Source organism: Taudactylus pleione, unplaced genomic scaffold (assembly GCF_031769625.1).
Source record: "Taudactylus pleione unplaced genomic scaffold, aTauple2 ptg000009l, whole genome shotgun sequence".
Lineage (NCBI taxonomy): Eukaryota > Metazoa > Chordata > Amphibia > Anura > Myobatrachidae > Taudactylus > Taudactylus pleione.
The window spans coordinates 3,637,399-3,650,571 of NW_028284412.1; the positions used below are offsets into that span (position 1 = coordinate 3,637,399).

A 13,173-nucleotide genomic window follows, 5' to 3' on the forward strand; every position below is an offset into this window, starting at 1 on the left:
GTGTTTAAAAAAAAAAAAACAAACACAGAAGCAGGGACGGGTCAGTGTGACCAGTCTGTGTTTCATTAAGAAAAGCAAGACCAGTCTGTGCTTCTGTTTAATTTAAAAAAAACCTGTGTTTGAAAAAAAAAAATAAAAAAAAATAGCGTGACCCCCCCCTCCCCAAAACCAATAACGGGCTTTGAAGACCCAGTACTCACTGACCGGTCCCTGCTTCTGTGTTTATTTAAATACAGGTATCACGGATCGCTCAGATCCGAGCCTGCATCAGTCTGCTGCTACCTCCCCCGGGTCCTGTCGCCTGTTCCACCGCCGCCGCTAACACACATGGGTCCCAGCCGCAGCTAATGCCTGCTATCCCCCCCGGCCGCAGCTTACAGCTGCTTCCTTCCCCCGAGCCTACTGCCACCCGCACTGATCTGCCATCTTGCTGCACCTAAGTGAAGCCACAGTGAGTACACCTGATGGAGGCTCCTACTGAGGCTGCGCATCAAGTTGAAACTTCCTATCTCTATAATGGCGGTTTCGTGAGGTAATAGTTTGAAAACTAACTTTCTCAATTACCTAAACTCCAAAAGCACCTACCCTGGAACAATGACTACCTAATAAAACAAACCAAAAGTGTAAATTTGCCCCCTGCCCTGAGTTATGCCTTCCCAAAAATCCCCCATAGAGAACAACAGAAAAGTGGTACTAATTGAGTGCTAGAAAACACTGACAGTTGGAAATTTAAATTACTCCCAAGTCCCCATTTTTTATGTTTTTGCAGCACCGAGCAACAGTTCTACCAGCTCATGCCAAATTTCAGCTCCGTACCTCCAATAGCTTTTGAGTTTAGCCCCTTAAACACCATGCCCCCTCAGGATTTCTCTATGGGAAAATTCAGTGTTTTTCGGGAGCACCCCTACGTCACTCGTCCCCTGTATTTTGTGAACCAGGACTGGCTCTAATTAGCCTGGTGCTGGTTGTGCTTAATACAAGGAACCCCTACGTCGTTTGTCCCCTGTGTTTAGCACAACCAGCACTGGGGCTCAAAAGCCAGATGCTGGTTGTGCTGTGGAGGCACGTCATTTTTATATTACACATTAATTTTTTACAACAATACATGGATGGATCTCACTGATACGTCCATGCATCTGTGTCTTATTGATTTGATTTTCTCAGGTGCATGCCCAGCACCAGTGAGTCCCTCTGTCGCCCACTGATGCTTCGGGTGCATACCCGTTACTGCCACTGCTCTGCACCTCCACTGCTGCCACTGCCCCACACACCTGCAGCCTGCCCCCACAGCAGTCTCTCCCTCTGCACCCTTAAAACACCTCCTGTGTTGTCTGCTCCTCCACCCATGTTCGTATACCTATTTGTTGTCCTTCTGCCCTGCAGGTGGCCCACTTTGCTCGTCAAAACCCTGATGGTTAATAAATTATAAAAAAGCAATGAAATTCCATAGACAAAAAACCTTACAGCTTTACATGTCCCATTAAGGCTTCTTAGACATTATCTGAAATTTCACAAAACCTATTGAATTTGTGCCACTCAAATTAAAAACAGCAATGAAATTACGATCATTATGGCTGATGCCTTAAGGACGTGTTCCTTGCACAATACAGATATGGTATGCCATCACACCCTGTGGTTAACTGCAGATTCAGCACTCACAGAATGAGATTGCTGCCACTCAAAAAATGGTGGAGCTGCTAATTCACAGAATTGTGTGCTCATTGGAATACACACACGCAGTCTATGCAACTGAGGTTTCAGCAGTCATGTGGCTCCCACATCCCACTCAGTGCCCACAATCTTCCCATTTGATCAACAAAACAATCTCACTGGCTTCCAACATCATTCTCACTGCATACATTTATCTAATTTAGAATACACCTTCAGCTCCCTTATTTTTAAAACTATTATATTGCCCTGAAGCCTAGCTCTCAAGACCCTGGCAGAGCCGTTATGCTCAGATTACATTATTTTGCTACCAAACAGAAACTAATGAGAGAAACCAGGAAATCTCAGAGTCCAAATATTTTCGAAGCCCCACATAAATTTATCAAGATTTCTCACATCCTAAAATAATTCCAAGTATATCCTGGCTCACAGTTACGAGGAATGCTAATCTGCAACAGCTAAGACTTGAAGTCAATTATCGCTTTTTTTCTCGTTTAAAAAAAAAAAATGAAAAAAAAAAAACCTTGCTCCAAAAGATCATACTTCCCGTAGGCACTAATTATTGTACTGAATATTTAAGTTCCAGTTTTTGCAGTAATTGTTTAATTTAACTAAGGCCTATTTTACAGTATACACTGTTTTTCTATTATGACATGCTAAAACTGTAGCAACGCATGCTGGGATGTGTAGTTCCACAGCAGCTGGAGTGCTGCATGTTGAATACCCCTGTTCTAGAGTGTCTGTTTCACCTATGTGCCTAGAAGTGTAGCTTTCTATAGATATTAATGCTTCTTGTTGTAACACATATATTGGTCTCATTGTTTTGCGCTATGATGTTATATTATTAAGCTCAGTTTACAGTCGTGTTTTACAGTGTATTCAAAAGTCTGTAGGTCCGAATTGGAGGGACTATGTTGCGCCCCCACCACCATATGCATTTTGCTAGTTCCCAGGCGCTGCGTGCACCAATCCCCTTCTCCCTTAACCAAACACTTTGGCCAGTGTCTCTTGCACCAAATAACCTTACCCCTCCCCTAAACATCATATACCTACAGGACAAATAAACCGTTCTACTTTATAACGGAACAGTTTTCCATAACTATAATAGCAGTTCTCTTCAATTCTGAATAGATGTTTTACGAATATATAATGTTAAAGGAATAAAAACTCCTCAGAAGAGAGTAAAATTAAAGCCTCCTCTACCCAATATTTTTGCCTCTACCAAGATCAGCATAGATTCTTCACTGTTCTGGGCATAAATTTATCAGCATTCACGATATATGATTTAGCAGTAGTGGGATGTTTTACTGTAATCCTAAACACGACTATGGATAGACAAGAAAATAAACCTTATTACCTAAAGCAGCCAAGTGATTCAATCTACAATAAACAAAAGTGTATACAAAAAGTGCCAAGCTGGGTACACACAAAGCAATATATCGGCCAATATCTCGTTCCGACGCGAATCGGAACGATATATCGGCCACATTGCTCAGTGTGTATGGGTGATTGTGCGCTCCTGTGCGTCGCTCATCGCATCTTCTTTTCTGCTGTACATGCACGTCAGATCAGCAGCTCTCGTGGCCGACACATGATTCTGGATGCGTGGTGCACCATAATCTTGCAGTGTGTACTATCGCGCCGTCGTTGGGTACACACTTTATCTAGTGTGTACCCAGCTTTAGCCTTGGACAGGTGTCCCACTGTGCCCCACTCTCTGTAAAAAGCTGATACACTCTTAAGATCTAAGGCTCTGATTTTTTTTTTTTTTTTTTAAGTTGCATCACCTTTATGACTCTTGGAGGATCAAGGTAACCCTAACCAGGAAATACACCTTTTACTCTTCAGTTAACTCATCAAGTTCCAAACTATATATGGTTAGAAAGACAATTTAGCCAAAAAAATAGCACCTCAAAACCCAACATAAAGCCTCATCTGACCCACAAATCCTACAGTCCCTCAGGAGAGGTAAGCTGGGTACACAGGAGCGATGGTTGGGCCAATTTGCTGTTTCAATAGGACAAAATCGCCTACATCGCTCAGTGTGTACAGATGATTGCGCACTCCCACGGTCGCTAGGTTTCATGTGCTGCACATTAAACCTAGAGATATCGCTAGCGTCCTTAGTTAACGAAAGATGGAACAGTGATCACTCCGTCGCTCATTAACTCGTTGAAGTGTAGACGGACAATCCCCGTTCAAGGGCATTCGTTCGTTGTCGGAACAAATGCCCATTGCTCCAGTGTGGAACCAGCTTTAGATCCTGATCATTTCATAACACTGCACATATAATGAAATGGGTCAAACAGACTTTCAGCTTTAATTCAAGGAGTTGAACAAAAATACTGTATGAAACATTAGGGATTGCAACCATCTTATACACAGTCCTACAGATGTTTTTTGGAAAAGTCTAATCTGGCCTTTCTATTCTTGTGGCTTATGAATGATTTGCACCTTGTGGTGAACCCTCTGTATTTGACCTTGTACAGTCTTCTCTTTATGGTAGACTTTGATAAGGATATACCTACCTCCTGGAGAGTGTTCTTCACTTGAGAACTATAGAAATAGTCCACAGAATCATGTGCTCTTTGAAAGGGTAGAAGCATTTCATATATACACCCTAGTGCATTTATATAGAGTAAAATTGTATATAATGATGCTTACTAGACGCTAACATCAATCAAGTATGTTGCAGACTCAAAGGTTTCTCTCTCCACATGCTGCGTGTATCTTTCCCCACATCAGGCATATGCAAAGAGAAACTCCAAATGTGTGAAAAAAAAAAAAATCACCTTTTTTAATGGTATTAGAACATACAAGTTTAAAAAGTGAGAGATATAAGGTGGTATGGAACCCGGGCGCTCATAGAGGGGTATATCAAGCTGGCCTTAGCAGTATGAAATATTCCCACCGTCACTCCACTTTACTACGCGTTTCGACGCTCACCGGCGTCTTTATCAAGTGGAGTGACTAAAGATATACAATTAATACATATTAATATCCCCTTCTTTAATTTAAAAACATTAAAGTTTAAAAAACTTTTCCATAAGAAGTGAACTCAGCCTTTAATAAGTCCACTTGTATCTGCGGCGCCATCTTGTCCACACTGGATAAAGATTTATAGGGGGGACATCACGTCCCACGTGACCAGATGTAAAAAAAACAAAAACAAAGTTTTATTCAAAATAAAAAAAATAAAAAAAACTTTATACGCAGATGTATAAAGTTTTTTTTTTTTTTTAATAAAACTTTGGCCCTCATTCAGAGCCGTACGCTCTGAGCAGAGCGCACGCTCTGCATGAGGGCCGGGCTCCTTTTTCATGGAGCGTCCTCCTGGACGCTCGTATAGCTGTGGGTCACCACCCACAGGCTATTCGAGCGTGCATTTTGATGGCCGCGATGGTCGTGACCATCACGACCATCGAAATTGCGAGCAGGAGCCTGCGGTTGAGGTTTTCAACCGCAAGCTCCGGAGTGATTTTGGCTCTATCAGAGCCAAAATCACTCCCACTGACATCACTAGTGATGTCAGTGGGCCGGCTTCTGACGGGAGGCGTTCCCGTGGGAACGCCCCCGTCAGGGAGGCACGCCCCCGGCACGCCCACCAAAGGGGGCGTGCTGTCAATCAACATTGACAGCACGCCCCCTTTGATCGGACACAACGAGCGAAGGAAAGTCCTTCGCTCGTCGTGTCTGGCGCATGCGCACGACGGAGCTCCCTCCGTCGTGCGCATGCTCAGTGCAGACCATCGACCCACTTGCGAGCGTACAGCTGCTCGCGAGTGGGTCTGAATCAGGCCCTTTGTTTCTTAACATATGATCTTCTGAGCGCTTATGGAGGTTTTTGTCTATATGTATCCATTTGTGATGTGGTGATTCACTGCCATCAATTCAAGTGTTCTTTTTTCTGTATTGTTATTAAACATACATACACCTCATAATTACGTTCACACTGTGCAGTAATACCACTTACAGCGCGTGTGCACTTTGGCTTAATGTGCAATTCAATTGCAAAGGGTTTCCCTCTGCGGTCACGCGGTAATTCGCCATGATGTTAGCAGCAATAAGTGTGGGGGAAAAAATGGGCAAATCAGCCTGTACCCCCCTAAAAATGCAACTAACATTGGATAACAGTATACAAGCCTAAGTGACCAAAAGCAAAGAAATTGTAGAAAAAGGGTTTTTCTGCAAACTAATGGTCTAGATGAATTTGGGATGCAAATTGATTTGTCTGTCATTTTAAGCCCCTTTTGTTATTAAAAAAAAAAAAAAAAACATACCTGTAACTCCCACTTGCAACTATAAGAACACCTTTCCCGTCAACACAGCATCCCCATATGCCTGTCCCACATCATTTAACCCATAATTCTGCATTTTGCATATTACCCCAAATATTGCGTTATTATCGGCCAATTAATCGTTAGGGGAATTGTCCAAATCCTGACAATTTTTACCATAATAAAAGGGATTTTCCCCAATTTATAACCCGCTCAGGGTCTGTGTTACTGCCTATGGAGCAGTAATGCAACTTAACACTCGTGGCTAACTGAACAAAAAATTTGTGCCCGCCTACGTTGACTCATATTTACCCGCGGGACAAGTCTTTAGCCTAAATGGTAAAGAGTAAGCAAATACATTGTCAATCTTAAAAGCCTGTTTTACATGTTAGTAAATACAAGTGCATTGCAAAGCTGCAAATAACTAACGCAGGAACGTGAAGAACACGAGAGACGGGTATACCTGCTTGTAATCCCCAATGATAGAATTGTTCTTCTTTATTTCAGATTCTGCTTTATCAAGTTCTCTACGGCACATTTCCTTAAGCTGCAGAAGGATACAAAAGAGAAACAGAAAGAGATTCGTTTTTCTAAAACCCATCTGCCCCCCAATAATCCTGGACGCACATGTCACAATTAGTACAACACGTGGGGCCCCACAACAGCAGTGATAATGGCAGAGGCTATATCCAAATTGACAGGGTTATTGTGTGAAATGTCTCTATGTGTGGAGGTAACAGTATGTGTGGAGGTAACAGTATGTGTGGAGGTAACAGTATGTGTGGAGGTAACAGTATGTGTGGAGGTAACAGTATGTGTGGAGGTAACAGTATGTGTGGAGGTAACAGTATGTGTGGAGGTAACAGTATGTGTGGAGGTAACAGTATGTGTGGAGGTAACAGTATGTGTGGAGGTAACAGTATGTGTGGAGGTAACAGTATGTGTGGAGGTAACAGTATGTGTGGAGGTAACAGTATGTGTGGAGGTAACAGTATGTGTGGAGGTAACAGTATGTGTGGAGGTAACAGTATGTGTGGAGGTAACAGTATGTGTGGAGGTAACAGTATGTGTGGAGGTAACAGTATGTGTGGAGGTAACAGTATGTGTGGAGGTAACAGTATGTGTGGAGGTAACAGTATGTGTGGAGGTAACAGTATGTGTGGAGGTAACAGTATGTGTGGAGGTAACAGTATGTGTGGAGGTAACAGTATGTGTGGAGGTAACAGTATGTGTGGAGGTAACAGTATGTGTGGAGGTAACAGTATGTGTGGAGGTAACAGTATGTGTGGAGGTAACAGTATGTGTGGAGGTAACAGTATGTGTGGAGGTAACAGTATGTGTGGAGGTAACAGTATGTGTGGAGGTAACAGTATGTGTGGAGGTAACAGTATGTGTGGAGGTAACAGTATGTGTGGAGGTAACAGTATGTGTGGAGGTAACAGTATGTGTGGAGGTAACAGTACATAAAGGCAGTGACATGTGACGAGATCCCATGTAAAATTAAACAGTAATGCGGTCACTTGGTGTGTGGCAGTGTATAGGCTACAGAAGTACCATATCCTGTATAGTACTGTGCAGAAATGATCCAGGGGCCAGAAAGCTGTTACTTTGGAGTCCAGCACAGCTTCACATCAATGTATCACGGGGTTGGGTGGGTGTTTATGAAGAATCCTGGAGGGCATTACGTAGAAACACCACACTAACTTAGACGTGCATTTTTGTTAGTAAATGAACCAACATTTCTACATGGTAGAGATGCAGTTATGTCTAGCTGTCCTCTCTCATCAGTAGACTGCCCTATAATGAGCTGGTGAGTCATTAGTTCGCTCCCAGTGTTGTACATAGCACATACAGTTTGCATCAGATCACTTGTATTAAATAAGGATGAAATGTAGCCAAGTGATGATGACTACAGTAGCTCTTGTATAGGCACAGTGGAGATTCATCCTTCTGTGACACTAATGCCGGACATACATTATTCAATTATCTGTCCGATTCACCGACTATCAGTGGATAGGGACGTAAAATTATCGCATAGTGTATGGTCACGACCAATCAACATATAAAATAAAAATAGATGGATTCTAATCCAATGTATTTTTTTTCATTTCTCTCCAAAATATTAGAGATGGCTGTAAAAAAAAAAATGTTTCTAGTAATAGGGACTACATCGTTTTGATGGTTTGATGGTTTTCTGCTTGCTGAGCTCACCAATAAGTACAGTTGCATTATTTTCTCTCTCTTCCCCATTATCAGTTATCCATACTGTAAATATAATGGAGGGCAAATAATCCGGTCACAATACAATAGTGTGAGTGTGTGTACAAATAGAAAGGGATGTGTGCAAAATTATTTGGTTGTGATACATCACAGAAAATCTAACACGATATGGATATGGCGCGGATGAAGAGGTGCCGACACAACACCGTGTGCGCTCAGCGCCTGCCCAGGGGATAGTAAATCCCATATGATAGGCAGAGTTAGACATAGAACTTTTCTGAGCTTAGTTTATGCTGTGTATTGGGTTGAATCAGGAGGTCTCTAAACAACAAACCTGTCCAGATTCTTCTGCCAGACGTCTCTTCTCCTCCTCTGCATCAATCAGTTTCTGTTTAGTCATCAGTAATTCCTTGTTCAAAGCATCAGCCTTCTCCTCTGCCTGAAAAAACAGGGCCCACTCTCACCCAGGATCTGTATGTGTGGTTTAAATCACTTATGACAGGAAGCGTACAATCATGACTAGCATTCTCCAATAGGGCTGCTTCTTACTTAGGTTTTATAAATATCCTCTACTAAATACTCTGTTTACACCAGAGATACTACGGGCAAATATAGATATGTTTCACATCGATGGTATCATTAAGTTAAGCTGGAGCTCTTGTGGAACAAGTGTTTAAACATTGAAAATTTCATGTGAAATCCATTTATCACGTATTTGAATGTAGTAGATGGATAACATATGACAAAGCTCTATAAAGTGTGGAGTCCTGGACTCTTCCGCTACTGAAGCTCCTCTCAGTAAAATGTTACGATCAACTTCTGAGGTCTAAGTAATTGTCAGTGCTTGGTTTGTGGTTTAGAACGGTACATACGTTTCTACGGTCTGTAAGCAAATACTGATCAACCTGGTTTTCGTTAACGATCTAGTCAGAATCACTGTATAATTTTCTTTGAGCAAGAGACCATTGCACACGCAGTCGCTATAGAAACTTAGGCCATTGTTACTTATTAAGTACAGGTATCGGCAGAAGTGGAATCTGCTTTAATTCATATACAAAAGTGGCCGTGTTTCATTTACCAATTGTAATAGCAAAAAATGTTAACCCTTGTACTAAGATATATTAATACTTTAAAACTTCTTAGAAAATATTCTTTGTAACTTCATAGTTGTTTGGCTCATTCTAGATCAGATGTAGCACGGCACTAGTATGGTCTACGTAGATTATTACCTGCTCTAGGGGCAAGTTATGAGGGTAGGATACACAGAGGCTAGAAATAATGGAGCTCACTCTTTAATTGTATGTCAAAATGGAAAAGAAGGGTTTGGAGGGTGTTATTCAATCAAAATTTATTGTAACACTGCTAAAAAACAGACTATTTTAACATAATAGGCACAGTTATACAGACCCTGGTCCTTCATAGAGATCAATCCATGGGGAAGAGGGTGGCAAACACTTTGCAGTACATGTTTCATAGTTACTGGTAAAGTGGATAAATGCAGTTTTTTGCAGAACGCTCCCCACAGAGGCCTTGGGATGGGGTTCACTATGTCAGGGAGCCCTACACTCCTGGATCTCCCTGTTTCAGTGGAGACCAGGCCGACACATTGGTGATCTCCAACTAACATGCTATATTGATTTATTTTATTCAATAAACTGGTTTACAAGGCTTTAGGGAGTCTTTTACAGCTCTGCTGAATATGTTGTCACCATATAAATAAATAATTCCAAACCACAGTGATAAGTATGGAAAGACCCGAATGTTCCGTCTCAATAAAACTGTAGAGGAGGCGTTTTATTGTACCCTTTTACTTAAAATGTTAATGTAATGCTCAAACTAATAATATTTTTCTATGACTAGGTCACTAATGAAGAGGTTATGGACCTAATATTAAATTGATCTGCTACTGTATTCACAATATCATGCATTGCAAATAACCATAGAAGACTGATTTTAGCAAAATGTTCAAAACGGATCAGACCAAGAAATTCAGATTTGCAACAGAATTTTCTATGTTGCGCATTAGAACATCGCAGATATTATATTTATCTATCTTCCAGAAAAGCAGCTATATATATATGTTCTCTTACATTATCCAGGTCTTTGCGCAGGGCAATCTTGCTGGTAACTAATTCATGAGCTAGATCATCATTTTCTTGCTCCAGTCTCATGTTTGCTTCCTGGAGACGCTTGTTTTCTCGCTAAAAATAATAAAAGATTTTACATAGAATCTAATAGCTATAACAGAACATATTATATGGCTTGGATAAAACCATGTTATATGGCTTGGGTAACACCGCCAGTTGCTTTGAAGATTTTGATCCATGGGATAATTCCTGAACAAACCAAACAGATTGAAAACAAAAATATATATATATAATATATTATATATATAAAACTGCAGTCGCCACAACAAGTTATGGTTTGAGGATTTTCCCTACACATTGGCTTTAAATAACAAAATAATCATGGCTTAGGAAAATTAACCTAGGGTCTAGCAAACTTCCTAACAGAAAGCAATCCGCTTTCTAGGAGTATGGATGCTTGGTTTGACAAAGGGTACAGATTTCATACTGTAGGATAAACACTTTGAAATTAGGCTTTAAAGTAAAACTTGAGATAAAAAAAACAAAAAACAATCAGATAAAATAATTATTAATTCTAACCATACGCGAGTGCAACATAAAAATCATATGTGCATGGGACATAGTCTCTGGTTTTCTAAATTATGAAAATCTTACCACTGTGAAACGCTGAAAGTCTATTTGCATGACAGTGAAGCCTCCATACTGTGACTGGCAATATTGAAATTCTAGAAATACATCTATCAGTCACTAGATGAACCTAATCATACCTTGCATATCAGAGGACAAAGTATGAAAAGTACTCAGGACATGCGTACTGGGCTTTTTGGGACTAAAGCCGCACATCCACTAGGCGACTAGGGAAAGAGTATGATTACAACATCGTAATCGTACAGTCGTTCCCCATCCCCTACGATTAGTCGTTCAGTGTAGGCACCCTCCATCATCCCCGAACATGGCCAATCATCTGTCGTTATCGGCAGATTGACTGGCATGTTCGGGCGATGATTGATGTCGGAAACGGCCAGCGGAAGCGCGCATTGCTGGTCGTTTCCGACATTATAGTTCACGATTACGATGTCGTAATCGTGCAATTGCACATTAATATCGCCTAGTGGATGTGCGCCTTAAAATTATTATTATGTCTGCCTCCTGGCTTAAATAAATAAATCAATGGCATCAGTCATCCCTTTCCAGAAAAATAAACCCCCCCCAAGTGTCGAGAAAATAGAGACCAGCAATCGAGTTACTACCTCACACATCACAGATGCTGCAGCAATGTATACTCTGAAAAATAAATTAATAAAACCTTTTGTCCTAGTCCCTCACTAGTACTCAAACAGCATCGGCTGGCTTACACTAACTTCTCAGATAACGGAAGGCTACACGGTGTGCTAAAAAGTATAGTGCAAGGGGAACACGACAGTGTGCTCAAACCACCTAAGAACTACTGGCTTGCTCAAAGAGGGGAAATTGCATGGTCTTCGTGTTATAGAGCAAACCAGCTGAGGCTGCCTATTGCTGTCAATCGATTGCAGTACTCTCATTCAGTTACATGTGTATTTTTCTGCAAATGCTTTTACACCTTAAAGGTCACAGCGCTGTCAATACATTAAGCTTCATTTGTCATCTTATATTGTTACAATGATTCAGTAATAAACCATGCAGCTTTTTGTGACACTTCAAGTAAAATGTATTAATGATTTGATAGCAGCACAGATGGTGTAATGGTAGCATTACTGCCTCACAGCACTGAGGTCGTTGGTTCGATACCCACTATGGCCCTAACTGTGTGGAGTTTGTATATTCTCCCTGTGCTTGCGCGGGTTTCCTCCGGGTACTCCGGTTTCCTCCCACACTCCAAAAATATACTGGTAGGTTAATTGGCTCCTAACAAAAATTACCCCTAGTGTGTATGTGAGCATGTGATAGGGAATATAGATTGTAATCTCCACTGGGGCAGGGATTGATGTGAATGGCCGAATATTCTCTGTAAAAGCGCTGCGGAATATGTGTGCGCTATATAAATAACTGGTAATAATAATATTAATGCTTCCAACCTAGGCTTTTCCCTCCAACATCTCCCAGGCGGCCTGGGTAAAAGCTAAATCTCGCTCACTACATGGATTAAAATACATAAGTAAGTTCTAGATAAAAAAATATTGTCCTTTAGCATAGGCATTTTTCTTGCAATGCATCACAAAACATTTTACCGTGTTTGGTACAGCACTGTGCATTAAAAAGGTTTTTAAGAATTTAACCTATAAACACCAGAAAAATATAAAAAAAAAGAAAAAAATTGTTGTAAAGAAAACAAACTAATTTAATAGACGTAAAGTATTGTTAAATTTGAAAATACCCCTTACATAGGCTACATCTGTGTATCTTGGTACTTTTCAATAGTTTGGAGTCGGTGCTCAGGCATAAATCATTTTGTTTATATCATGTACGGCTCTATGGTTTTATGGTATTGGCTTGTACACATCACTCACCTCAAATCTCTCCAGGGGGTCTTCCTGCTGCGCCTGCTGCTCCCGCATCATGTGGTATTCTCGCTCGTATTTCTTTAGTTTTTTCTGACTAATCTGAAATGGAAAATATTCCCACGGATCAGCAACAAAGCAGTTGGAACACATGTTGGATTTGTTTATTACAAACGTGTTGACATGAAAACAATGGGGAGAAATGTTTGTTACAAGAATAATAAAGTTCACTAAAGACAAAACTTGGCCAGAACTTTTTAGTAAATAGGCAGTAGGTGGTGATGGGAGCGGTCATGTTAAAACAATATTCTTACTTAGATTATATTAGAAGTTCAGTTTCACTAAGTAACCCAGAAGTGAAAAACAAAAAAAAACCTGCAGGTTCTGTATTCTAGTATAAGGCAGGCGGCTTTACCGATACATAAGCTGTACAAAAAGATA

At 40.9% G+C, this 13,173-nt stretch overlaps 1 protein-coding gene across 2 annotated transcripts in view; it reads right to left on the minus strand.

Moving 5' to 3' along the window:
• Positions 1–13,173, minus strand: part of RABGAP1 (RAB GTPase activating protein 1) — a 193,959-nt gene that overhangs the window by 16,982 nt on the left and 163,804 nt on the right. For both annotated transcript variants that reach the window (XM_088466930.1, XM_088466924.1), the window contains 4 exons: positions 12,742–12,834; positions 10,256–10,366; positions 8,500–8,604; positions 6,409–6,492 (listed from right to left, as the gene is read on the minus strand). In XM_088466930.1, coding sequence (XP_088323056.1) covers positions 6,409–6,492; positions 8,500–8,604; positions 10,256–10,366; positions 12,742–12,834 — 393 coding nt within the window. The remainder of the gene's footprint in view (positions 1–6,408; positions 6,493–8,499; positions 8,605–10,255; positions 10,367–12,741; positions 12,835–13,173) is intronic.